This window comes from Bolinopsis microptera, chromosome 13 (genome assembly GCF_026151205.1).
Source record: "Bolinopsis microptera isolate Bmic1 chromosome 13, MBARI_Bmic_1.0, whole genome shotgun sequence".
NCBI lineage: Eukaryota > Metazoa > Ctenophora > Tentaculata > Lobata > Bolinopsidae > Bolinopsis > Bolinopsis microptera.
This window is the reverse complement of record NC_087084.1, coordinates 15,497,483-15,525,418: the sequence shown is the minus strand read 5'-3', so window position 1 is coordinate 15,525,418 and position 27,936 is coordinate 15,497,483. Positions and strand designations below refer to the sequence as shown.

General features: G+C 41.6%; 3 protein-coding genes across 3 annotated transcripts in view; all 3 read right to left on the bottom strand.

The window, feature by feature from the left end:
• LOC134824863 (U2 snRNP-associated SURP motif-containing protein-like) overlaps nt 1-27,936 on the bottom strand; it is a 114,216-nt gene that overhangs the window by 58,299 nt on the left and 27,981 nt on the right. The gene's annotated exons all lie outside the window — the stretch shown is intronic.
• Nucleotides 47-19,932, bottom strand: LOC134825265 (spermatogenesis-associated protein 17-like). Its single transcript, XM_063837416.1, has 7 exons — nt 19,839-19,932; nt 16,507-16,627; nt 16,104-16,203; nt 14,504-14,609; nt 13,937-14,060; nt 298-462; nt 47-135 (listed from the first exon to the last, which is right to left on the bottom strand). Exons 1-7 carry the CDS (start codon nt 19,910-19,912, stop codon nt 55-57), a joined length of 771 nt encoding a protein of 256 aa, XP_063693486.1. The 5' UTR covers nt 19,913-19,932; the 3' UTR covers nt 47-54.
• On the bottom strand, nt 20,084-21,907 carry LOC134825241 (intraflagellar transport protein 27 homolog). Its single transcript, XM_063837391.1, has 4 exons — nt 21,768-21,907; nt 21,458-21,567; nt 20,948-21,061; nt 20,084-20,749 (listed from the first exon to the last, which is right to left on the bottom strand). Exons 1-4 carry the CDS (start codon nt 21,895-21,897, stop codon nt 20,522-20,524), a joined length of 582 nt encoding a protein of 193 aa, XP_063693461.1. The 5' UTR covers nt 21,898-21,907; the 3' UTR covers nt 20,084-20,521.

Sequence of the window (27,936 nt, the reverse complement as noted above, 5' to 3'; positions counted from 1 at the left end):
CATCAAAACAATTGTTTAATCAAAACAACTGCTCACTTACCACGTCCTCTTGTTTTAAGTCGTCTGCACTTTGAGAGTTGGTTTGAGTGACTTGAGCCGCTGCATGTACACAACGCTAGGGTTCTTAAACGGGCCCTGACACAAAGTTTAAGTAATAAATAGCATTGTTAAATGTTCTTTAAAAGTTGAAATTTCAAGACCGAAGTTTTACCAAATGCTTGACCTGCAATGAGTACTTTAAAGAATACCATAAAATATTTGAAACTAGATACCTTAAAAAGTGATGTGTGAACTCACTTGAACTCGTTTCAGGGGAGGAAGCTCAAACGTGGAGTTATCAACCGTCTTCTGAGCGGACTTGTGCCATTTGTTCTTCTTCTTGCCGAGATCCTTCGGAAACACGGCTTTTATCTGATCTTCAAACACTGACACCTCCTGCTCCTTCACAAACACTCCAGCTTTCTGGGGGTTGCGGTGGATTAGAAATCGCAGGAATGTAAATAATTTGTAATGTGCCGTAATAGACGCCTGGCACGGTAATGCACTACCGTTTTTAAAAGAAAAGGCTCTCTTGTAGTATTTTATGTCGAGCACTCATAGTACTAGGCTCTGTGAAGTGTACAGGGAATTCATTTTACCAGCTTAACAGTTGATTAGTCGTTAATTGACAGCAATATTCCGCATTATTCTATTATTAGAGTTAAGGATTGTGGAACACAACAAGAAAATTGAGAATAATCTATTAACTACCCAGTAACCAGGTATGGTTACTATGGTAACCGCCTGGGAGTGACGTTATGATCTTTACAGCTTTATTAACATTTGTCTAAATTCCCTCCCTCAAGTTGCTATGAATAACTTTATACACTAATCAATCCCTTAATTAATTTTAATATAACCAAATAACCCCCTCCACGCTTTAAATTAACGCTCGCTAGGAGGTCGCAGAAACATTTCTGCGGAACTTCAGAATATTTTCTCCGAATATGGCAGTCCATGGTGTGTCACAGTGTGTCACACCAGGTCATGTGACGTCACGCAGCAAGACTACCTCGCAAACCACTTAGCCTTCTTCTTTTCCTCTTTATCATCAGCCAAGTTCTATCCCGTGTCATTATTCCGCAGAATTCGGGAGAATTAATCGATTTGCACCTGAATCTGCTTCTGAATTTGGCAGTCCTTTAATTGTGGTCAGTTAATGATAATTAGATAATTGATTACGTTTGGATTGATGGGTTTACTACTGCTACTACATACAGTTGGACAGTTATTTAGTTAAACGGTGCAAAGTAAATCAGACTGACACATTGTATGTGATTTGTTGAACTTCAGTAGTTTGAACTTTGAAATTAACGTTACCAGCCGCGCCCTTGCTAAGGTTGCTAAGGTTACCGGCTGCGCCCTTGCTAAGGTTGCTAAGGTTACCGGCCTCGCCCTTGCTACGGTTACCAGCCGCACCCTTGCTAAGGTTATCGGCTGCACCCTCGCTAAGGTTGCTAAGGTTACCGGCCTCGCCCTTGCTAGGGTTGCTAAGGTTACCAGCCGCGCCCTTGCTAAGGTTGCTAAGGTTACCGGCCTCGCCCTTGCTAAGGTTGCTAAGGTTACCAGCCGCGCCCTTGCTAAGGTTGCTAAGGTTACCGGCCTCGCCCTTGCTAAGGTTGCTAAGGTTACTGGCCGTGACCTTGCTAGGGTTGCTAAGGTTACCGGTCACGCCCTTGCTAAGGATGCTAAGGTTACCGGTCACGCCCTTGCTAAGGATGCTAAGGTTACCGGCCTCGCCTTTGCTAAGGTTGCTAAGGTTACTGGCCGTGACCTTGCTAGGGTTGCTAAGGTTACCGGCCTCGCCTTTGCTAAGGTTGCTAAGGTTACTGGCCGTGACCTTGCTAGGGTTGCTAAGGTTACTGGCCGTGACCTTGCTAGGGTTGCTAAGGTTACCGGCCTCGCCCTTGCTAAGGTTGCTTAGGTTACCGGTCTCGCCCTTGCTAAGGTTGCTAAGGTTACTGGCCTCGCCCTTGCTAAGGTTGCTTAGGTTACAGGCCTCGCCCTTGCTAGGGTTGCTAAGGTTACTGGCCGTGACCTTGCACAGTGGGCTGTGAGTGGGGGTCATGCTAGCATAGGGTATTTTAGACCATCACACATGCCCCTAACTTTGTTTCTAAGGTAATTTGGGTACAAAAATACGATTCCAATCATTTACAGGGCCGAAAATGTCTCAGAAAAAATTTTTGGGCCGATTTTAAGCAATCTTGAAGTCCAAAAATAGGAGGCTGATCCCAGGAAAAGTTGTTTTTTAGAGGTTTAATCAATTTTAAAGCTCTTTTATGAACTGTAAACGAAGGACAGCTATCTTAGGAACTCAAATCTTTTTGAATTATGAAAAAATATTGATCAGAACAAAAGTTGTGCCCATTTATATGACCAAAATTTTCTGAAACACCAAAATTGTTCCTGTTATTTTCAAAAATTTCGTTTAAAATCAAGATATTTTGGATTTTTATCAATTTTAACTATAATAATTGTGATATTTTGATTTTTCATCCATATGCATCTGGTCTAGGATGCAAAAAATGCCACAAACATGGAGAATAACTAAAATATGTCAATTTAATAGCAAAATTGAGCTCATAAATTATCTAAAAATGCAGCAAATTTTACCCAATTTTTGAGTTTCTTAATTTTGTAAACAGAGTTGCCCAAAAGTGCCCAAAGTGATTCTTATTGCATCTGATAGGGAATTGTCTAAGCTTTCTGATGATACCATGCATTATACCGAACTATTGCAAACCAACAACGATTTCTGTCGTTAAATACCCCAAAAATTGCCTAAAATACACGCCATAAAAAAGGCGCGGTCAAAAATCAGGTGAAAATGTTAAAGTCACACAGTTTTTTTTAGATGTCTGAGTATTCTGAAGTACTATACTGTATTTCAATTATTAAAAACTGCCTTGATCAGGCATTTTAGCCCAAAATAATAAATATTAGGCAATTTTTGGCTAAAAAAGGCAAAATTTCTTGACAGTGAAAAATGCTATTTTTTCACGCGACGCCATTTTGGCATCTTGCAAAGTTTTTAATTACGGTATTTTGCATGAAATCGGGCTAGCTTTTTACAATAAGGTAAGCTTATTTTCAAAGAAATTTAAGAAAGTCGATTTTAGGCCTATGCTAGCATGGTAGCCCACTGTGCCTTGCTAGGGTTGCTAAGGTTACCGGCCTCGCCCTTGCTAAGGTTGCTAAGGTTACCGGCCTCGCCCTTGCTAAGGTTGCTAAGGTTACAGGCCTCGCCCTTGCTAAGGTTGCTTAGGTTACCGGTCTCGCCCTTGCTAAGGTTGCTTAGGTTACCGGTCTCGCCCTTGCTAAGGTTGCTAAGGTTACCGGCCTCGCCCTTGCTAGGGTTGCTAAGGTTACCGGCCTCGCCCTTGCTAAGGTTGCTTAGGTTACCGGTCTCGCCCTTGCTAAGGTTGCTAAGGTTACTGGCCTCGCCCTTGCTAAGGTCGCTAAGGTTACCGGCCTCGCCCTTGCTAGGGTTGCTAAGGTTACCGGCCTCGCCCTTGCTAAGGTTGCTAAGGTTACTGGCCGTGACCTTGCTAGGGTTGCTAAGGTTACCGGCCGCGCCCTTGCTAAGGTTGCTAAGGTTACCGGCCTCGCCCTCGCTAGGGTTGCTAAGGTTACCGGCCTCGCCTTTGCTAAGGTTGCTAAGGTTACTTGCCGTGACCTTGCTAAGGTTACCCTTTTAAATCAGTTGACGACTAACACAACGAAAACGGAAGAACAGAAATAACTAAGGAAGTTTCCGCTTCTTTTTTGCCAAGAATGTTTGGCTTGAACTTGGTTCAGTTTCATTAAAGGAAAATGCTTTATTTGCGATACTCCCTGCAAAACGCTCAAAGATGCTTAATGCTTATCTAAAATATTAAGTAATCACTTGTTTTTACCACCGCCCCCCCCCCCCTCCGTAATCAGTGTCACACAGTTATTGTATTAAAAGTATATTAGTAATATGTGAACACAGTCGAGGGATGGGAGATCACGTGGCCCCAGCACTCAATAAAGCGGAGGTGGAGGAGCTTTACGAACTGTTTGATAAGTATGATGATGACGGGAACGGGGAACTAGAGCTGGACGAACTCGCTAAAATGATGAGCAATCTAGGTAACCATAGTAACTATAGTAACTATAGTAAATATAGTAACCATAGTAACCATAGTAGCCATAGTAACCACAGCAGCCATAATAACCATGGTAACCATAGTAATATGTTGTGTGGACTAGTGTACGCTGCTCTCTTAGCTCGCTAAAATGATGAGCAATCTAGGTCATTATATTTTCATCAAATCCAGAAATGATTAGATAATTAGTTAGCCATTTAATTAACTTATAGTAGGACTTTTAAATAATGCACAACTACACAGGAGTGATAGCAACTAAAGAAGATTTAAAGAATTTGTTAGAAGCAATAGATGACGACATCAGTGGGACCATTGACTGTTGGGAACTTGTTGAGTATATTGACCGGTTAATGTCAGACGAATTCACGTGAGCTTTATTTTCACTCCTTATATGGGCATTACTTGTAGTAGTAACCATGGTAATTATCTACCATTAATACTTGTAGTAGTATATCATTATTACTACAATATCATTATTGTTATATTATTGCTACTTTATTGATACAGTATTGCAATAGTAGATGCTTATTGTAACCATGGTAACCATAGTAACTACGGTATTGTCACTCTGCAAGTAGCTGGCTGCAATAAAATCTGAATCAATTAAAAATTTAGCAAATTTTAGGAAACAATAAAAATCTTTAAGGAGGTTACTTTGGAACAATGACTCAGATTTGGTTTCATAGATTAGCGACCAAAGAAGACATGAAACATTTGTTAGAAGCAATAGAAAAAGAAATCAGCAGTAGGATAGTCGACTGGAAACTTGTTGAAGAAATTGACAAAAACTTGTCAGAAACTTTCACGTGAGCTCTATTGTCACTCCTTATATGGGCATTACTTGTAGTAGTAACTATGGTAACTATCTACTAGACACTTTCACGTGACTGTAAATTGTAAAATAATGGTAGGAATTTGATGAATTCTAAAACCAAAGGCTCGAATGTTTCGAAGAATGAGAAATTTTGATTGGTCTGCTCTAGGCCATCGTAGGAATGTCTGACAATAACGTAACCATGGTAACTATCTACCATGAGCAGCTATCATTGCTACATTATTACTGAGTTACTGCTATATCATTGCTATATCATTGCCATTACTCCAGGAATGACGAGCTGATTGAAGCGTTTAACATGATAGACAAGGACTCAGGAGGGGAGATATCACTGGATGAGTTGCGGGATGCTATGAACTGTGCAGATGTGGGCATCACCCAGCCAGAAATGAAATACTTGTTCCGCAAAGTGAGAAACAGATTTTACTATTTAATTAATTAATTAGATCAATTGATAGAAAGTAGTTAATTATGCGTAATATGCGCATACTTTACACCAGTACAAATAATAGGTATTCCACTATTTACAACATTAATACAGGTGGACCGGAACCACGACGGAAATATAAGCTTCTCAGAGTTCAGGAAGATGTTGACACAGAGCCAATTATGAGAGTTTGGAACACGTGGTTACCACGTGCTACAGTTACCATGGCTACGTCAACACGTGGTGTTTCATAATGCAGATCGGATAAAGCTCACAGCCCGCGCTCTATTCCTTACAAGGTCACAAATACGGTAAAACCCGATATATCGCGGCCATTTCCTCCCCAAAATATCAGGGTTTTACTGTACTTCCATATTAGGCATGATTGTTATGCGAGATGCGCAACTTTTTATCCGCATTTTACTTATGTGGCGACCTTATTATAGCAGAGACCTAAGTACAAATATTTTTGATTTTCAACAACAGCGAACATTTAATTAAAGTATGTTTCATTGTAAGGTACGAACGAATGTTTTAAAGAAATTTTCAAATTATATGTATTTTAACTACTTTTGTTATAGATAACGATATTATATATATTTTGATAATTGAAAGTTTTTGTTATCTTTAAATTAACTATATCTAAATATCAAATTAATAAAATATGTAAGTAATAAAATATGTTTAATAAATTGTGTTTATAATTATGGTACATTGATATCATATTTGTATTTTAGACTGTAACCTTATTAGTCCAATGGAATAAACCTAGCATTACTTATAGGTGCATATAGGGCCCGATGTAATTGCTATGACCAGTTTACTGGTCAACTGGTGTTTCGGCGTCCCTAATTTTGTTTACACTCGGTCACTTGTCAAGGCATGTACAGGTCATTTTGCGAATTTTGTTTACAATAAAATGATGTATTTGTGTAACATTTTGAAAGTTTATTGATAAAAATTTCACAGTTAATTTAATAAAAGGTTCATTTTTAATGTGATATAACAAAGTATTTTTTATATCCCGCTCATATTAGCAACTAGTAACCAAGAATATAACAATTAATCTTTAAAAAATCCAATAAGTTTTAAATATAGTATTAAATTTTAAGTTATAATACAGTCATGATCTATAATGCAGTGACCCTTCGATTTTCAAGAAATTCAACTTGTTTTCCCAATAGTATCAATAAGTAAACCGTAGCATGAATTATCAATTATCATGCCTAATTTTTACTCGGTACCTAAATCAAAGGCTTACTGTTATGTACAGAATTTTGAAATTTGCCTCTGTTCTTGAAATATGAGGTTAACTTTACCTCAAATTCGCTTTTTTTAATCACATATGTGAATTGTGAAAACTGAAAAAATGATAATTTACCCTCCCCCCCTCTGGCCTTAAGAATAAGTTTAAACAACCTAATATAAGCATGGAAATTGGAGTATTATCACAGATGAAAATACCTACTTCAGTTTCAAATTACAACCATTATTCTAAGTTATACTAAGTTTATCTGAATTTATCAACATCTACACTTGGACTTTGGACTTTGGAGAGATTCGTAGATTCCTCTACTGGGTCATCGAATAGTTCGACCGCCCTTGCAGCATCGCTGCTGCCTTATTCATACTCCAGTCCAGCAAAGAATTTCCATTAGGGCAGCTGTAATTGCTCACAGGTGGGTTATCTGGAAACGGTTTAAGAAACGCTGATAGTTTTGCTTTGAACAGCAGTGGGTCTTCAATGAGGTGAAGATCTGATGGAATGGTGTTCCATAAACGTGGCCCCATTACTGCAAATGAACCATCATACAGTGACTGTTGACGTTGAGTACTGCTCTTGCTGAGACTTGGAATGGTGGCCTTGATTCCGTGTCTTGATGGAGTAGAAAAAAGAATCCCAAGGTCATTTGGGCAGCGTTGATGTAAGATTTTCCACATGTGGATGATAATATAACGCTCTCTCCTCCTTTGCATCGACATTAGATTTAGTGCTTTGAGCCGCTGCCAATAGTCAAGATGTTGAACACCCCAAATCCTTGAGGTGAAAGTACGCTGTACTCCTTCAATCTGTTGGATGTCTGAAATTTTACTGGTATTCCACAGAGGGCAGCAGTACTCTAAATGACTTCGGATAAGTGACTTGTAAAGTGTCAACATTGTGATTCTGTTTCTGCACTTGAACGCACTGAGCACCCAGGCTGCCACTTTTCTAGCTCGAGATGCCATAGAACTGACATGATGTGACCACGACATATCAGAAGACACTATAACTCCAAGATCCTTAACTTGGTCTGTAGGATAGAGCATATTACCGCCTGACACCTTGTATGTTTGTGTTTGACATACAAAAGGCAGCTCATACAGACTATCATTAGGATTCCCCCGGTGAACTAGGAGCTCAAACTTATCCTCATGTAAAACCATGTTATTACGTTTGGCCCATGCAATGACATGGTCGAGATCTTGCTGAAGAACGATAACATCCTGTTCTGTATATATGTGCTTCAGTATACGGGTGTCATCAGCAAAGAATCTTATAATTGAACCAGTCACACAAAGCTTCATGTCATTTATGAAGAGTATAAAAAGGAGGGGTCCAAGAACGGTTCCTTGGGGGACTCCACTGATAACCAAGGCTGCGAAGGAAGACACCCCGTTCAGAACAACATGTTGATGGCGGTCCGACAGAAACGACTCCAGCCACTTAAGAATTTTCACATGCCAAATCCACAAGATTCTTAAAGAGTTGTGCGAGATGACGAAACATAGAGGCCGCAGAATTATGAGGACTACCAGATCCTGGTGGAACCTAAGCGATCCATGATATCACGACAGGCCCTAATCCTTCCGTTAAATCCATACTTTTGCAATTTATCAATGAGAAGACGATGATCCACCTTGTCGAAGGCCTTCGCAAAGTCTAGATATATTGCATCAGTATCTGACCCACTCAAAAGGCCACTCATGATGTCGTCGAAGTGGCTAAGAAGCTGAGTCAAACAGCTCCTTCCCGAACGAAATCCATGTTGATTATCACACAAAATTTCATTTTCATCTAAGTACTTGACCATGGTGCTCCGTAGAATGCGCTCATAGATCTTGATGATGTGTGAGGTGAGGGCAACGGGACGGTAGTTCACTGCATGTGCCCGGTTTCCCTTTTTGTAGAGAGGAGAAATGTGTGTCTCCTTATAGAATTTGGGTACAAGACCCAGGGTGTATGATTCCGTCCAGATAAGTTTAATGGGTTGGCACAGTTCTTGAGCACATGTCTTGAGAAGACAAACTGGCACTCCATCTGGTCCACAACCCGAATCGGGTGAGATTGCAGAAATAGCCGATATGATGTCTTCATCAGAAATAACAAAATCTTCGTCAGTTAGTGGTTGCGTTATATCTGCTGCCATGAACTGGGGATTTTGAACATCGGGACAATCTGGATCACTGAAAACAGAGCTAAATTGCTCTTGTAGAAGATCTGCCATTGACTTAGGTTGGGAAGTTGCCAATTAATTAACACAATCAACAAGACAACCATAGTAACCATGGTAACATGGTATCCATGGCAAAATATCCATGGTTATTAAATACCGTAACAAAAGTTACCCTGATACAATTGTAGGTATTGAGAAGTTACTGGGCATGTCCAGGAGGTGACCGGGACATGATTTTAGGCCTGACCGGGACCGGGACCGGGACCGGGATACAAAATGTGACTTGACCGGGACCGGGACTGAGATTATCAATTTACCGTGACCGGGACCGGGACCGGGACCAATAATTTCTGGGATTTCTATCTTACCGGGACCGGGACCGGGACCGGGACCAACAATCCAATTTTACCGGGATGACCGGGATGACCGGGATTTGACCGGGATGACCGGGATTTGACCGGGATGACCGGGATGACCGGGACCAAAACTGGTATTCTCATATTAAAAGCTGCAACTTTCATTTACATTATAATTGAAAAAAAAACCGTCAATATGGGGCATGGGCCTAATGTACTACACCAATAATGTTCATGTACTGATTACTCAAGTTCACCCTCATTCCTCATTCCTCGATCAATGATCCCTCAAATTATTCAACAGTTTCATTCTCCGATTCCAATTGACAATTGGGCGTAGCCCGAGTTGAAAACTTGATGTTAGTTTGCACTTATGAGTTATGTAACGATATTAGTTACCTAAACTAGTAAACTTGTTTAGCAATTTTAAACATTGTTTTATTTGGCTCAGAGGTTGTTTAAAGATGAAATTCACAATGAATGAAAGTAAAAACTTAAAATCACAGTGAATGAAATTATGTAAAAGATCCCGGTTAAAATCCCGGCAAATTTGAGTGATTGACCGGGACAGGGACCGGGACTGGGACCAAGAATCCTGAATTAACCGGGACCGGGACCGGGACCGGGATCATAAATCAGCATTTGACCGGGACCGGGACCGCGACCGGGATGAAAAATTTGACTTGACCCGGTTGACCGGGACCGGGACCGGGAATCCCGGTCACCTCCTGGGCATGTCTCATGTCTTATGTCGGCTCTAATCCGCTGTCACCGCCATAATAAGCTGGCTGTCAGACAGTTGCACCCTTTCTCAACCCAATCTAGATCACCATGAGACGATGAACTCAGTTGGTTAGTTGAGCCCTAGTTCTGTAAATCTGTAGGTGGCCGTTTGAGAAACATTTGTCAAAATGTCAAATGTTAACCATAGCGAAACACTTGTCAACCACAGCGGACAGTTTATACTTGTTATATGAACAAGTGTGGTTCTTTGTTGACACTTGACATGTGTTTTAAATTTTTAAGTTGTTTTCAGTTTCAGTTTTAGGCCATGTGTTCGATGAACAAAGAGTCACTCAGAACTACACTTTCTAACCACTTCTTTATAAATATTATTCCTTTTTATTTCTTTTGTTTTAAAATATTATTCTCAGTTTTATCACGGAAATCAAATTTACGTACTAAGCGAGCGTACAATAAGCCTCACTAAACAATACTAATTGTAATTTGTGTTGTCATACTTTGTAACTTCAGGAACTTCAGACCTGCTCATTATCTCTGAGCTCGGTTGACTCTTTAAATAACTCAAAGGTATTCGTTAGACACCTGTTAATAACACACCTGTCCTCTGACTGTATGTCAAGTTAATAGCTTCACGTCCTGTTTCAGGTCCTAGCCTGTTCCTCTGTCAGTCTAAATCATTGTTCTAATTCCACTGTAACGACCTGATCACCTTGTTAGGTCATTACCACGTCATAACAAGGTTTTACAACCCTCTTTTAGTCTCTTTACCAAACACAGTGGACATGATTATATTGGCTGTGTGACCTTTTTATTCAGTACACAATACAAAATACTATGTTTTAGCAATGTTTTAGTGTTAATGCAATGAAATTGTGGTTAGTTGTTACAGTCTTGCTGCTGTTACTGACTTACTCAATAGGTAAGTTTGTTATTTTGCTGCTGTTACTGACTTACTCAATAGGTAAGTTTGTTATTTTGCTGTAATTACTAACTTACTCAATAGGCAAGTGTGTTGATTTGCTGGTACGGCTTTTTCAACTAAATACCAATTCTCGACCTCCTTAAGATCTTAACCCTTCTCCATCTATCAGTAACTTTAAGATTCCTTTACATATTTATGTTATAACGACACTAACTTCAGAGTCGTCTGCAAGTTGGAAAACAGTGACCAAGAACAGAAATTTACCATGACAACTACACTAGTTACCATGACAACTACACTAGTTACCATGACAACTACACCAACTAGTATAACGAAACTAACTTCAGAGTCGTTGGCAAGTTGGAAAACAGTAACCAAGAACAGAAATTTACCATGACAACTACACTAGTTACCATGACAACTACACTAGTTACCATGACAACTACACCAACTAGTATGACGAAACTAACTTCAGAGTCGTTGGCAAGTTGGAAAACAGTAACCAAGAACAGAAATTTACCATGACAACTACACTAGTTACCATGACAACTACACAAGTTACCATGACAACTACACCAACTAGTATAACGACACTAACTTCAGAGTCGTCTGCAAGTTGGAAAACAGTGACCAAGAACAGAAAGCTATCGTTTAGTACAGCAACTACTGCACTGCAGATCAACACTACCCTGAGCAGCTACAGGGAGAAGATACACATATTCACTTATCCTAACATTGCGCTTACCATCGTATATTTAGCGGAGAAAACGAGTTCTGTTTATCATTCTTGTACTGAGATATACGATGTAATTATGCCATCATAATTATAACATAATTATAACATCGCACTTTAATAACCATTTTCTGTTGTTATTAGGATAACTGATTTATAATACAGCTAAGACCCCACTAAGATCCCACTAAGACCCCACTATGATCCCACTGTTTAGTGGCTCAGTGGCTTAGTTGGTTAATCCGCTTGTCTACTGGCCTGAAGGTTGCGAGTTCGAAAACCCAGTCGGGCCAAAATCTCAAAAACTGAAGGGCAGCCGTCACTCACCAAACCATGGTGTAAATGGTAGTGGCTTTCATTAGAGCTGCGAAAATAACACGAGTGCATATGCCTGGGCCAGCGTCCCGACTATGCTGCAGGGAAATCTGTACCGAAAGGACCGTGGCCGAGCGCTACACGAAAAGGAGATCGGCCCCTCGTTCCTAGCTTGCTAGGTTCGCCATGTTGTTGTTGTTGTTGTTGTATGATCCCACTAAGACCCCACTAAGACCCCACTAAAACGCCACTAAAACGCCACTAAAACGCCACTAAAACGCCACTAAAACACCACTAATACCCCACTAATACCCCACTCTTGCAGAGTATACCAGTAGTAGCCCGAGAAGGAGACAGTCTCACCACCACCCTATTCTACTCTCCCACCCACTTTATCCTGCTCAGTAACAATACTATCGTCTACAAGATCACCTGGGCTCAGGGGGAGTGTAGTGAGATCTGGAGCTCTAATCAGCAGTGGGTTAAGTTCTCTAGTTCACTAGATGACGCTAGTGATTACTACAAAACTACTAGTAAGTAATGTTAGTGACTACTACAAAACTACTAGTAAGTATTAGGAGTGACTACTACAAAACTACTAGTAAGTAATTTGAGTTATATTCATATATTATATTCACTACCTTTGTTTTTTACAGCATCCACCTTTCGATACCATCAGCTCGTCTTCTTATAACAAATTAAAAAATAAATGAATAAATAAATTTTTTTTTTTTTTAAAATTCCTCTAGTAAGTGGGGACAATATTATCGATTATACTTCTTCCACCTACTTCAAAAATAGGCGATAGGTACCATGGAAACTGGATCCCAGCAACACACAGAAGATACAGCCTGTCATAGTTATAGAGTCTAAAGAACTCTACCCACAGGTTAGTCAGGCAGTGGAGCACACTCTGATGACATCTCCTTTTGGAGATTTTCGGACTCTCATACTACCTAATTGAGTGTGTTCCATAACCTAGCACCCTGCCTAAACGTTCGGTACTCCTGCACCTATGTGGCAAGCCTGCTCCCTGAACAAAAAAAAAAAAAAAAAAAAAAATTTGAGTGATTACGTTATAAAAAGTGTGCTGTTAATTGAGTCAGAGATTAAATTATTACAGTAATCTAACAACTTTCTAATATTCAGGTGTTTGTGACATACCACTATTGGATCCCTACCTGACATCCCCCTGTACAACCACTGGTAAGATAACATAACATCACGTGATGCACTCATCTTCACCAGTCACGTGACTTCCTTCACCAGTCACGTGACTTCCTTCACCAGTCACGTGACTTCCTTCACCAGTCACGTGACTTCCTTCACCAGTCACGTGACTTCCTTCACCAGTCACGTGACTTCCTTCACCAGTCACGTGACTTCCTTCACCAGTCACGTGACTTCCTTCATCAGTCACGTGACTTCCTTCACCAGTCACGTGACTTCCTTCACCAGTCACGTGACTTCCTTCACCAGTCACGTGACTTCCTTCACCAGTCACGTGACTTCCTTCACCAGTCACGTGACTTCCTTCACCAGTCACGTGACTTCCTTCACCAGTCACGTGACTTCCTTCACCAGTCACTACACATATGCATGGTACCATAGCTTACTGCATGTACTGATAACCGGTTTTGCCACAAAGAGCTTCTCAACCTTCCATTCCAACCAATAATCAATAATGAAACAGAGGATCAGGTTTATAACAGGTTGAACCGGTTTCAGTTACATATTAAACTGGATTCACTGGTTTCGCACGGCATGGTTACTGTAGGACTGATTATTTGGGATTGCTGTTTTGGAATTGACATTGCTCGTGGCTACACTTAGTAAGTTGCGGATTATTCGGATAACTGGATAATTTCTAATTTAACTCAGATATCAGTAGAATTAACAGCAGATAAATGTACTATCATACATACTATGTACAATGTACATTGTGCATCGTCATGTGCTCATCATACAATGGCAGGATCTAGCTAAAATACTTACAACTCTAGTGCTCATCATATAATGGCAGGATCTTGCGTATTTGTCGTATTTCTCTAGCTCCTTCACCTCCGCCTCCAGAGCTTCTCTCTCTTTCATCTCCTGCTCATACTCCCGCAATCTCTCCCTGGAAACAATTTACATCAGATAAATGTACTATGTACTATGTACAATGTACTATGAAATATGTACAATGTACAATGTACATCATCATGTGCTCATGATGCAATCTCTCCCTGGAACAGAACACACATGTTGTAATGATCAGAAGATTTGATTGTCTAATATGTAAAATTGTACAAATAATATAAAGTTATACTAATGCAAATTTGTAAAGTTATATTACTTACTTAGTCTTGATTTTAATCGTACAACAGATTTTAAAGCTGTCGATTGAATTAAAATTTCAAGTTCCAAGAGATTAGGGCAGAATTACATAATAATATTTGTAGATTTAATATATTTTGGTAGAAGGTTTTTGAAATTCATGAAAATGAGCGATCTGATTTTGTTTTAAAACTTAGTGTCATTCTACAAACATCTTCATAGTTTATAACAGAAACTACAAACCTGACAATCTTGTTTTTCTCCTCAAGAGCGCCGAGATAAGTCTTCATAGCGTAGTAATCATACACATTCTTCCGCACATAGTGTCCCTTCCATACCTTCTTTATTTCTGAAAATATCATTTTAGAACGTTATGAATAAATAATAATTCAAAATTCCATATTTGTCGATTATCTGACAAAAGTACCGAATTTCACTATGGTTACTATGGTTACTATGGTTACTATGGTTACTATGGTTCCTATGGTTACTATGGTTACTATAGTTACTATGGTTACTATGGTTACTATAGTTACTATGGTTACTATGGTTACTATGGTTACTATGGTTACTATGGTTACTATGGTAACTAGCTGCTTCCTTGTAAGCTCCTGCTCCATGGTGTAGCCTTATTCTACTTTTTTTTCTGCGCATCTTACTATATATAAAGCGAGACGATAGTTATCCGTGCCATTTTACTGACACCACGGCATCAACTTTAACGCAACTTTCCGCAAAAACCAGAAAGGTATACAACTGAAACTTTTTTGACTGGGTCGAATGCTTTAATGGCCTCCAAATCAGCATGAAAAAATAAAAAATTGGCCAAGGAATAATGATTTTAGAGCCCAAAATTTGGGCCCCCAAGTGGTGTCAAAAACGCGAATTAAATAGGGAATAATTATTTTAGTCTCTTGAGTCTTGACACCGTTTAGGGTTATATTATACGGGTTCCTGCTAGTATTTATAATGTGCAATCTGTTCTTCAGACTTTAGAAATATAAATTGGGTTAAAATGTTCAGTTAAAGTGAAGGGAGTACGCCTAAACGGACCTTTACTGATAGTTGAAATTCGACATATGACGTCATCTAGCGTCATCTAGCGTGAAATATCGCCAGATGATGATAGATGACGCTAGATGACGCTAGATGACGCTAGATGACGCCAATTAGCGACATTGTCGCTAAGTGCACGGCACCTTTCGAATGTCGCTATCTAGCGCTATCTAGCGCTATCTAGCGCTATCTAGCGCTATATGACGCTATATGACGCTATATGACGCTAGATGACGCTAGATGACGCTAGATGACGCTAGATAGCGCTAGATAGCGCTGCGTCAGATGTCGTTGCGACATATAGCGTTAGATAGCGCTAGATAACGCTAGATGTCGCAAAAAAAAGGGCGGAAATTTTATGAAAATAGCGCTATCTGTCGCCTGGCGTCAGTGCTGCGTGCTTAGCGTCATCTAGCGTCATCTAGCGTCATCTAGCGTCATATAGCGTCATATAGCGTCATATAGCGCTAGATAGCGCTAGATAGCGCTAGATAGCGCTAGATAGCGACATTCGAAAGGTGCCGTGCACTTAGCGACAATGTCGCTAATTGGCGTCATCTAGCGTCATCTAGCGTCATCTAGCGTCATCTATCATCATCTGGCGATATTTCACGCTAGATGACGCTAGATGACGCTAGATGACGTCATATGTCGAATTTCAACTATCAGTAAAGGTCCGCCTAAACCAGGGTCAGTCTGAACTAATAATTCTGAGTTTTGGTTCTGTACTATTATTATATAAGGTTTATTAAAACCTTATATAAGGTTTAATAAAAGCAGTACTAACTGGTAGCCATGTTGTGGTAATTGTTCAACTGGCGCTGTTCAACTTTAGCTGCTAGTTGTCTGTGATATTCAATCCTTCCCAGGTACCCACGCCACGCCATCTGTATTGGGGAGCAGTATTTTTACAATACGATTAAGGGGGCCGGAAGGGGAGGGGGAAGGGGGCCGGGAGGGGAGGGGAGGGGGAGGGGGAGGGGAGGGGGAAGGGCGCCGGGGGGATGGGGGGGGGGGCGGCCCCCTTAATTCCTTAAATTTAAAGATAACATTAGGATTACTTCTGTATCAGGGTGCATTATTTTTAGCTTCAATGCAAAGATGAAGACAAACAATGATGAAAAATAAGGGGAAAATAAGGGTAACTAATTATAAGCGTAATTACTAATTAGTTAATTACGGGTAATGACCTGTATTCTAATAGCACACATGTGAAGGTACTTGATGAACTGTCTCAGTCTGACCCCCCTCATTACAGCCTGAATGTGTAGAGCTGCATCGTATTCTCTCTGTCTGTTCAGCTCAGCTTCTCTGGGGTGTTGTCACGTGATGTTATCTAACAAATAACAATAATATGCAATAGATGAGTTAATTCTATGGGATTTATTATGTAGTATTTAATATAGTATTGATATTGAGCAAATGATTTAGATAAGAAGTATTAGTTAAAAAGTGCGGACCTGGCAGCAGCGAACACATCCTCCACAACACCACTCCTCTCCTCCCAATGCTCTATTGACCCCCCCCCCAGGTAGCTGACCCCCCCGGCCCCCCCCAGGTAGCTGACCCCCCCCCAGGTAGCTGACCCCCCCCCCCCCCCCAAGTATTTGAATGTAGTTATAAAGTGCGGACCTGGCAGCAGCGAACACATCCTCCACAACACCACTCCTCTCCTCCCAATGCTCTATTGACCCCCCTCAAGTAGCTGACCCCCCCAGGTAGCTGACCCCCCCCCCCCCCCCGGCCCCAAGTACAAGTATTTGAATGTAGTTATAAAGTGCGGACCTGGCTGCAGCGAACACATCCTCCACAACACCACTCCTCTCCTCCCAATGCTCTATTGACCCCCCCTCAAGTAGCTGACCCCCCCAGGTAGCTGACCCCCCCCCCCCCCCCAAGTACAAGTATTTGAATGTAGTTATAAAGTGCGGACCTGGCTGCAGCGAACACATCCTCCACAACACCACTCCTCTCCTCCCAATGCTCTATTGACCCCCCCCCCCAAGGTAGCTGACCCCCCCGGCCCCCCCCCCCCCCCCCCCCCAAGTATTTGAATGTAGTTATAAAGTGCGGACCTGGCAGCAGCGAACACATCCTCCACAACACCACTCCTCTCCTCCCAATGCTCTATTGACCCCCCCTCAAGTAGCTGACCCCCCCAGGTAGCTGACCCCCCCCCCCCCCAAGTACAAGGTATTTGAATGTAGTTATAAAGTGCGGACCTGGCTGCAGCGAACACATCCTCCACAACACCACTCCTCTCCTCCCAATGCTCTATTGACCCCCCCCCCAGGTAGCTGACCCCCCCGGCCCCCCCCCCCCCCCAAGTATTTGAATGTAGTTATAAAGTGCGGACCTGGCTGCAGCGAACACATCCTCCACAACACCACTCCTCTCCTCCCAATGCTCTATTGACCCCCCCCCCTCAAGTAGCTGACCCCCCCCCCCCCCCAGGTAGCTGACCCCCCCCCCCCCCCCCAAGTATTTGAATGTAGTTATAAAGTGCGGACCTGGCTGCAGCGAACACATCCTCCACAACACCGCTCCTCTCCTCCCAATGCTCTATTGACCCCCCCCCAGGTAGCTGACCCCCCCCCCCCAGGTAGCTAACCCCCCCCCCCCCCCCAGGTAGCTGACCCCCCCCCTCCAAGTACAAGTATTAGAATGTAGTTAAAAAGTGCGGACCTGGCTGCAGCGAACACATCCTCCACAACACCACTCCTCTCCTCCCAATGCTCTATTGACCCCCCCCCCCCAAGTAGCTGACCCCCCCCCCCCAGTAGCTGACCCCTCCCCCCAGGTAGCTGACCCCCCCCCAAGTATTTGAATGTAGTTATAAAGTGCGGACCTGGCTGCAGCGAACACATCCTCCACAACACCACTCCTCTCCTCCCAATCTATTGACCCCCCCCCCTCAAGTAGCTGACCCCCCCCCCCCCCCCTCAAGTAGCTGACCCCCCCCCTCAAGTAGCTGACCCCCCCCCCTCAAGTAGCTGACCCCCCCCCCCCCAAGTATTTGAATGTAGTTAAAAAGTGCGGACCTGGCTGCAGCGAACACATCCTCCACAACACCACTCCTCTCCTCCCAATGCTCTATTGACCCCCCCCCCTCAAGTAGCTGACCCCCCCCCCCCCCCCCTCAAGTAGCTGACCCCCCCCCCCCAGGTAGCTGACCCCCCCCCCCCCAAGTATTTGAATGTAGTTATAAAGTGCGGACCTGGCAGCAGCGAACACATCCTCCACAACACCACTCCTCTCCTCCCAATGCTCTATTGACCCCCCCTCAAGTAGCTGACCCCCCCAGGTAGCTGACCCCCCCCCCCCCCCCCCCCCAAGTACAAGTATTTGAATGTAGTTATAAAGTGCGGACCTGGCTGCAGCGAACACATCCTCCACAACACCACTCCTCTCCTCCCAATGCTCTATTGACCCCCCCCCCAAGGTAGCTGACCCCCCCGGCCCCCCCCCCCCCCCCAAGTATTTGAATGTAGTTATAAAGTGCGGACCTGGCTGCAGCGAACACATCCTCCACAACACCACTCCTCTCCTCCCAATGCTCTATTGACCCCCCCCCCCCCCCTCAAGTAGCTGACCCCCCCCCCCCCCCAGGTAGCTGACCCCCCCCCCCCCCCAAGTATTTGAATGTAGTTATAAAGTGCGGACCTGGCTGCAGCGAACACATCCTCCACAACACCGCTCCTCTCCTCCCAATGCTCTATTGACCCCCCCCCCCAGGTAGCTGACCCCCCCCCCCAGGTAGCTAACCCCCCCCCCCCCAGGTAGCTGACCCCCCCCCCCTCCAAGTACAAGTATTAGAATGTAGTTAAAAAGTGCGGACCTGGCTGCAGCGAACACATCCTCCACAACACCGCTCCTCTCCTCCCAATGCTCTATTGACCCCCCCCCCCCCCCCCAAGTAGCTGACCCCCCCCCCCCCCCCAGGTAGCTGACCCCCCCCCCAAGTATTTGAATGTAGTTATAAAGTGCGGACCTGGCTGCAGCGAACACATCCTCCACAACACCACTCCTCTCCTCCCAATCTATTGACCCCCCCCCCCCTCAAGTAGCTGACCCCCCCCCCCTCAAGTAGCTGACCCCCCCCCCCCCCCCCCCTCAAGTAGCTGACCCCCCCCCCCTCAAGTAGCTGACCCCCCCCCCCCCCAAGTATTTGAATGTAGTTAAAAAGTGCGGACCTGGCTGCAGCGAACACATCCTCCACAACACCACTCCTCTCCTCCCAATGCTCTATTGACCCCCCCCCCTCAAGTAGCTGACCCCCCCCCCCCCTCAAGTAGCTGACCCCCCCCCCCCCAGGTAGCTGACCCCCCCCCCCCCCAAGTATTTGAATGTAGTTAAAAAGTGCGGACCTGGCTGCAGCGAACACATCCTCCACAACACCACTCCTCTCCTCCCAATGCTCTATTGACCCCCCCCCCCCCTCAAGTAGCTGACCCCCCCCACCCCCCCAGGTAGCTGACCCCCCCCCCCCCCAGGTAATTGAATGTAGTTATAAAGTGCGGACCTGGCAGCAGCGAACACATCCTCCACAACACCACTCCTCTCCTCCCAATGCTCTATGAAGATCAGCGCTGCCATTACATCTCAGTAACCTACCTACAGCTGTTATCTTTAGAAAACACTTTTAATCTCTATTACAATGTTATCGGAGAATGATGTTTAGACTTTCATTGTTCGTAAGATGACGTGAAAACTTGGGTTTAAACAACAGATCATAAACATAATTCAGGTATAACATAACAATGACTTATAAAAGAAAACAAATAACACATATTTTACATATTTGACATATTTGATATAGTTATCTGACATATTTTACGTCTAAGTAATCTGGCAATTTATATCACAGTTTGCTCCGAGCAAAACATTGTCTAACCCAAACTACTCTCATTTCTCGCATATAACAGAATATCTTGCAATGCCAGCATCACAAGATAAATAAGTCTCACAATTTAACTTTAACTTAACGTTTAACAATAATGAACGTTTAAATACTATTCCCCATTCGGAAATATAAATTGGAACTCAACTTGTTGTTATTTCATTGCCTTTTTGCAAAATGTTAAGCCTGTAATACCCCCCCCCCCCCCCCCCCTGTAATAGAAACTGCTGCTGTATATTTAAGGATATTATGTACTGTAAACGGAAAAAGTCAATTTTTGAGCCTTAAGCTACACAAAAGTCTGCTTAGTCCACAGTGTCAGCTATATTCTGAAACTCTTGAGTCTGTTCAATATACTGTTCATACAGGCAATTAGCAAGGAAATAAAAGGGCTCATCCACTTGAATTGCTTCTTTAGCGGAACACTCGAAATAAGGAACTCCCAGGTTAACCGCGGTCTCCTCTGCTTCTGTAGCTTTTATAGCTCTCCTCAGATCCAGATCACATTTGTTACCCACTAGAGCACCGTGCATCTGACAAATTGTGTTGAAACTCAATATTTTTATGACTGTCAGAGAATATTTAAAGAAAATATCATTTTGTATGGACCAAGTCAAAAAAGCCGAGAAAATTTTAAAGAAAATCTCATATTGTATTGACCAAGTCAAAAAAGTGACAGGCATTTCCAGTATGGCATGAATTTTGTAATTTGATGAGAAAGTCCCACAAACCTTGAAGTCTTTGTTTGCGTTTCGAGCACGCTCAAACCACTTTACTGCAGCACTCAGAGAGCTTTCGTTTGTCAAATCACAAACAAGCAGAACCAAAGCACTGCTTCCTAAAACCTGAGTGTTTTAAAAATTATTGTAAAATGTAATTCTTTTATCTCTTACAGTGAATGTAGCTGAAGATAAAGAAATAATTTAAGCCTGATAATTGGGTAGTATAAATAATATAAAACAAATTACATTTATTGAGTACTTATGTAGTGATATAACCGGTCCTTACCCTAACTACATAATAATATGAGGAACTTGTTTAACTTATAAATGAAAAGCTCTAATGAAAATCATGGTTAACAAGGTTTAGTAAATAGAAAGGTCTCAAATCTTAGAATCATTGTTTGATATTTCCTACCTTTGAGATGAAAGGTCTCAAATCTTAGAATCATTGTTTGATATTTCTTTAAAGTGAAAGTGAAAGTGAAAGTGAAAGTGAAAGTGAAAGACGGAAGTGGCTACCTTTGAGATGAAAGGTTGAAATGTCTCCTGCCCAGCACAATCGTACACATACAGTTCAACAGTGTAAGGAGAATCTGGAATCTTCACACTCTTGACTTGAAGCTGGACATCTGTAATTAATTCATTAAAGAGGGTTAGTTACTGGCTGAGGTATTTAAGGTATTGTATAGTATCATATTGCTTGAAGCAGTATTTATCACCGTTTGAACGACTCTTGTCATTTGTAATATGATTATCTCATTAAATTGTTTCAACTGTGTTAAGAAAAGAGTGCAATCAACAAGTATTTTGAAGTAAGACGATAGACTACCTGTTGTCATAGAATATGCTTTGGGAAAACCTTGCTGGGAATCGCTGTGAAAAACTTGAACTAAAGAAGATTTACCAACGGAAGCATCACCAAGAACGATCAACTTGGCTCTAAGAACTGTATTTTCCATCTATCTAACTGTAAGATAACACGTTAGCTGAATCTTAACTGATTTTAATAACATTTTGATTATTTTAGGTGCAGCCACAGGTACAATGGTGCCAACTATTTGATGTTTTATGTTATGTTGGTAATGCATACAATTGGTCACATCATAGCGGAGGGGGGGGGGGGGGGGCTTATTTTCGCTGTTTTTAGATAATTTTAATGATAAAGTTTTATAATAATTATTTAATGATCGGATCGAGTGATGAGTCAAATTGTAATGCATTGTGTTTGGCCTTTTGATATACACATGTCCTGAAATGAAACAGAAGGCAAAGGACGCTTGAATAGACGCTATTATATCAGAAGTGGTATTATTTGTTGTGAGGACTAGATCCTAGACTAATTTAAATTATTTACGACATTGTCATATTGATTTTCATGCTAGTCTTTTTCACTCACCCTTTAGAGCCGCTCTGACATGGTTAGTAGTAGCTGGTACTTGTGCCGGCTGCTAACCATATGAGCGGGATATAAGCACATTATTTCATTTCATTTCACATGACGAGAATCGCCAGAAAGCCCACTTTCGGTATCCTAGCACGAATGAGTACTTGCAGTATGAGTATACCATTTTATAAACTTTCTGGAAGTGATATTGACTTTGTTGCCCTCTCAGTCAGATTTAGGAGTCGCAATAAACTCCAGGTTAATTGGGGTGCACAATGTAAAGCGCTTGTTTCCAAAGCTCACTCCAGACTTGGACTACTTAAGAGAACATGTCATTTCACTACTGATAAAAGGCAGAAAAGATCGTTCTATTTGGCGTTAATTAGGTCTATATTTGAACATTGCTCTGTCATATGGTCCCCTCAATCTGCAACTCATCTTCAACAGTTTGTTGCTATCCAAAAGAGGGCTATTAAATGGATCAATGGTGAACCCTACTCCAGTTATAATGACGATAAACTTGCTACAGAGCAAAAGAAGCTAAATATTCTCCCTGTCATGCAGAAGTTTATTTATAACGATCTTATGACCTTCTATAAAATAGTGAATAGCATAATCCCAGTTTCGCTTCCTACCTATATAGTCCTATGCCGTCCAGAGGGCACCCGATACACTAGGCACAATGCTCAAATAATTGATAGGTCGGATACCTCAACTTACATGAGTACCACTGTGCCCTGCTCAGATGCCTTCCGAAATAGCTTCTTTCATAGATCTATGCTGAAATGGAATAGTCTACCAGTATGTATCCGGCAGTCAGAGCGGATTTCTACTTTTAAGGCCAATCTGATCAAATACCTCTGGGCTGCCGATACAGTCTGGCCAGACTAGCTCATCAGTCTTATGATTCTCAGAAATGTGTTTTTGTTGGTTACAATTCTGCCGTCCAATTTCCTATCCGCTTGACCTATTCTTTTTTCTTCTATCAGTTGTGACGGAATTGTAATGAACAAAATCCATATATAATTATTTATGATATGTTTGATTTTTTGTTATTGTATGTCATTCAAATTTGGTAGACGGCCCCAACGTTAATGTGGCTCTTGCTATGTGTTGGTTCAGCCGAATTAATTATTATGTAATCAAGTTTATTTTTCTCTTTTAGTTAGTTGTCATCCGGCCAAACATTAAGCAACTTATATTGCAGTTCCATTTATCAATTAGTATATCGAAATATGTCATTGTAATTTTGCATGGCTGAAATGTAACGCTTGATTTATATATATAATAATTAATTGAATTTTCAAATAAAATTTTTTTTAAAATCTGCTCATTTACAGGTCTCAAATAAGCATGGCTAGTGGATACGTTATAAGATCAAACGTATGTGTACTGATTTCCCCCTGTATTCTATTTATGTTTGTCAAACCTTATATATCCAAACCTAATTACTCATTTCCTATGCATAGCACTATGGTCTTTTTGCTTCGGGCAAAAGTAATGAAAATTCTGTGTCAAATTTAGATCTGTTTTCGGTTTATTTGTAATATTTATAAATGACATATTCTCCTTTTAATATGCAGATGACACAAAAATTTTGCGGGAGACTTTTGGTCATCCTGACCATCACATAGTCCAAAGTGACATCAATAGATTGTATGAGTGGTCTGCGAGAAACCGAATGAAATTTAATCCGCATCAAATTGCAACATCCTGAACATATCACATATAACATTCTGTTGCTATATGCTATACAAAAGTGGCCCGTTAAATGAATTAATGGTTCATTTTTTTGACGCGCTTATTTCACGAATAAAATATGCCGTCGTTTGGTGGGCGCGCGCTGCTGCATGCGCGAGGGTTGTAGCGCGATGCGTTACTTCACATAGCCATGTGTCTACGCGTACTGCGTGACGCGCTTGTTTCACAAGATCGGCGGTCGCGCGCTACTGCAAGCGAGAGGGCTCTGGTTAGAGCAAATGCGTTACTGTGCTGCACCGCGCACTCAATGAGGCTTCTCGCAACGCTAGATCGGCGAGATGCGCTACTGTGTAGTGTGTATTGTGCCTCGCCGAGCTGCAATGAATTGACAATGTCAATTATAACGCTGTTCGCATCGATGATCGTTGCTCTGCTTCCAAATCAACAATCTTGAAGGATTGACATCGTCAATCAATTGAATTACTCGTTTAATGTTTAAATTTCTTCAAAGTAGCGAGCGTCGCTTTTTTGAAACATCAGCCGGAGTGCCAAGGCAAATGCTACAAAGTATCGTGCGCCGCGCCAGATCAGTCCATTGCATTAACAATGGACAACAGTAATGAGTACATAATTTTGAAGTTACATTACTGGGCCGCGCTCAGCCTGTCATTCCGCCAAATCTTTATATGTTAATGAACATAATAGCCTGGGGTCCTCAGGTAAAAGTTACACTGTCAATTAACGTTGTTAAGTTATTTGGGCGGGCACCACAGGCGCACAGGCTTAATCATTAATGTTTACCTAAAATTTGCGGAATGACAATGGACAATTTGTGGCTGTCTGCGCGGCGGGCTGTGTATTGAGTATATAGCTGAATTTAGATTTATATTTATTTATAAATGTATAATAATATTAAATATGTATTGATTGTTTTGTGGTAAATAAAAATTTTGTTTTACTAATGACAAGCTCATCGCCGCCCAGTAAAATTAATTCAATTGTTTCCATTAATCTAAATCCCAGCAACTAGTCTAGTATTTATATTACCTGGGGACCTCAGGCTATCATGTCCATACACGTGAATAGAGATTAGGCAGAATAACAGGTTGACGGATGTTACTCGTCTAAATTTCTTCGAAGTAGCGCGCGCCGCTTTCTTCTCGAACCCGAGGCAAGTGCTACGGCAAGTGCTACGGCAAGTGCTACGAAGTAGCGCGCGCCGGGCCAGACCATTAACAATGGTCAAAATAACAGGCTGAGCGGCGAGCGCGGCCCAGTAACGACGATGTTAACAGCCCGGGTGATTGCTCTAACCGGTGTTTATTGTTTATATTTATGAACATTATAGCCTGGGGGCCCAGGTAACATCAAACATGGTCGCTGTGAAGTCTAACTTGTCGTGATTATAAACTGTTCTGTGGTTGCACTTGCAGCAGCCTGCAGCAAGAACCACACACACCATGCGGCGCGGTGACCGTGGTGTGTGCAATTTGCAATTGCTGCTGCTTGTGTGTTGTGTCAAAGCGTATATTGTGTACACTTCACGCTTGACCATTGTTAATGGTCTGGCCGCGCGGCGCGCGCTACTTCGTAGCACTTGCCGTCGGACATTTCGAGAAGAAAGCGGCGCGCGCTACTTCGAAGAAATTTAGACGAGTAACATCCGTCAAACTTCACGCGTGATTATGCTGCAATTGCAAGTTATGAAGTTAACATATCATGTCACCTATTTTGACGGCAGTATGCAGTACAACTACAAACTACAACCAACAACATGAATTCATAATTACCTTAACGGACATTAATTGAACGCTGGAGGCCCTAGCGTTCATTTTAACGTCCGTTCAAATAAAGTCCGTCCGTTTAAGAGCCGTCCTAGTTAATATCTAAACCCACCTACCTCGTTCTCCAAAATCCCTCTTTTTTCCCTCTGCAAAAAAGGACCATTGGTAACCTTTCACTTAACATTTCTGCTTTGCAAAATGGTGCAGGTGAACGGAAAAAATACACATTAAGTTATCATACTAAATATTTCGTATTAAACAACTAAACATTCGGTAAAAAAATCAAAAACAACAACGAAAAACTTCAAAAAAAATCAAAAACTGTAACTATCAAGAAGAACTATTAGCAGATTTAGCAGTGCAAGCGGCACAAATCTTAGACAAATGAGCTCTGACAGTCCTGTGCATTAGTCCGTATACCAGCACATTCAGAGCGCTGTTCAGAAACAAGAAGCCGTGGGAACTTTTGATAAAGAGGTTGATTTTAGAGTCCGGGTCCTTGTCGTCACACGCGACGCCCCACATAACATAGAGGGTTCCTATCTCGTAGACGAGGTAGCACATGAAGAAGAAGGTGCACACCACCACGGCCGTTCTAGCCACCCTGATCTGGTATTTGTAAACCCTCATCTTCTTAGCAAGTTCCTTCGGGGAAGGGAGTGCAGGTTCGGAACTGAAATAGGGTGCAAATATTAGAACTCAGTTAATAACGTCAACAGAGTTATTTAGTAGTCGGATAACTTACGGTGAAAATATTCAGCTAATAACAAATCAGGCTAACATTACCAGAATAATGTTAGAAACGTCTCACTACAACCCTGTAATTAAAACTTCGCACTAATAAACAGTAACCCTAGTAACAGTAACCATAGTAACAGTAACCCTAGTAACAGTAACCCTAATAACAGTAACCCTAGAAACAGTAACCCTAGTAACAGTAACCCTAGTAACAGTAACCCTAGTAACAGTAACCCTAGTAACAGTAACCCTAGTAACAGTAACCCTAGTAACAGTAACCTTAGTAACGCACTAACAATTACCCTGTGATCGTATGAGTAAGGATTGTTGTCAGTAGTGATAACAGTAATAACACCATGCAAAGCAGCTAAAAGGAAAGAGAGGATCCAGACAATTGTACAAGCTACCTGGGCGTACTGTCTCTTTACAGTCTTTAAATACCTGTCATAGGGTTAATTAATTAGTTAATTGTATAGGAGAAAGAGTTGACAAAGAGACGGACAAGAAAATCATATTCATATTAAAACGTAGAATGGAATATAGCAGGAATTATGTTATGTAGCGAGCAAACTTATATTTCAACTGTAATATTGGTTGATACCAGTTTTGGCCATACGAGCCGATGTTAATTTCATCAAAATTAGTTAGTTAGTCAATTAGTTAATTAGTTAATTAGTTAATTAGTTAATTAGTTAATTAGTTAATTAGTTAATTAGTTAATTAGTTAATTAGTTAATTAGTTAATAAGTTAGTTAGTTAATTAGATAATTAGTTAATTAGTTAATTAGATAATTAGTTAATTAGTTAATTAGTTAATATGAGAAGAATGGGGGACAGACAAGTAAGAAACCTACGTGGCCGCGTAGCAGGTAGCTACCATCCTGTCGAACCCCATCACCATAACCATGAAGATGTTAGCTTTTATAGTGGTCCAGAGAAGGAAGCTGGAGATACTGCAGAAAACCTTCAGCTGTAAGTGTAAGGGTTACTGTTACTAGGGTTACTATTAGTAACTGTTACTTACTATAAACTATTAGCTGTAAGTGTAAAAGTTAGACTACGGGACGGCTAGATAGGTCTGAAATCCAGTTAAAAGAAACATGGAACTTTAACAACGAATCTATTAACAGTTACTATTAGTAACTAACAGTTACTATTAGCAACTAACAGTTACTATTAGCAACTAACAGTTACTATTAGCAACTAACAGTTACTATTAGCAACTAACAGTTACTATCATCAACTAACAGTTACTATCAGCAACTAACAGTTACTATCAGCAACTAACAGTCACTATCAGCAACTAACAGTTACTATCAGCAACTATAGGTCAAAATAGCTTGTTTATGTTAAAAAGTGGTCCCTAACTTATCTAAACACGAGGAAGGGGA

Bases quoted from the DNA above. Each gene is read 5' to 3' on its own strand.
- LOC134825265 (XM_063837416.1), bottom strand. From the start codon at position 19,912: ATGGCAGCGCTGATCTTCATAGAGCATTGGGAGGAGAGGAGTGGTGTT. The intron at 16,628-19,838 runs GTCCGCACTTTA...ACAACACCCCAG, and splicing joins GATGTGTTCGCTGCTGCCAG to AGAAGCTGAGCTGAACAGAC. The intron at 136-297 runs GTGAGTTCACAC...ACTTTGTGTCAG, and splicing joins CTCCCCTGAAACGAGTTCAA to GGCCCGTTTAAGAACCCTAG.
- LOC134825241 (XM_063837391.1), bottom strand. From the start codon at position 21,897: ATGGAAAATACAGTTCTTAGAGCCAAGTTGATCGTTCTTGGTGATGCT. The intron at 21,062-21,457 runs GTAGCCACTTCC...TAAAACACTCAG, and splicing joins TTCAACCTTTCATCTCAAAG to GTTTTAGGAAGCAGTGCTTT. The intron at 20,750-20,947 runs GTTTGTGGGACT...ACAATTTGTCAG, and splicing joins ACGCAAACAAAGACTTCAAG to ATGCACGGTGCTCTAGTGGG.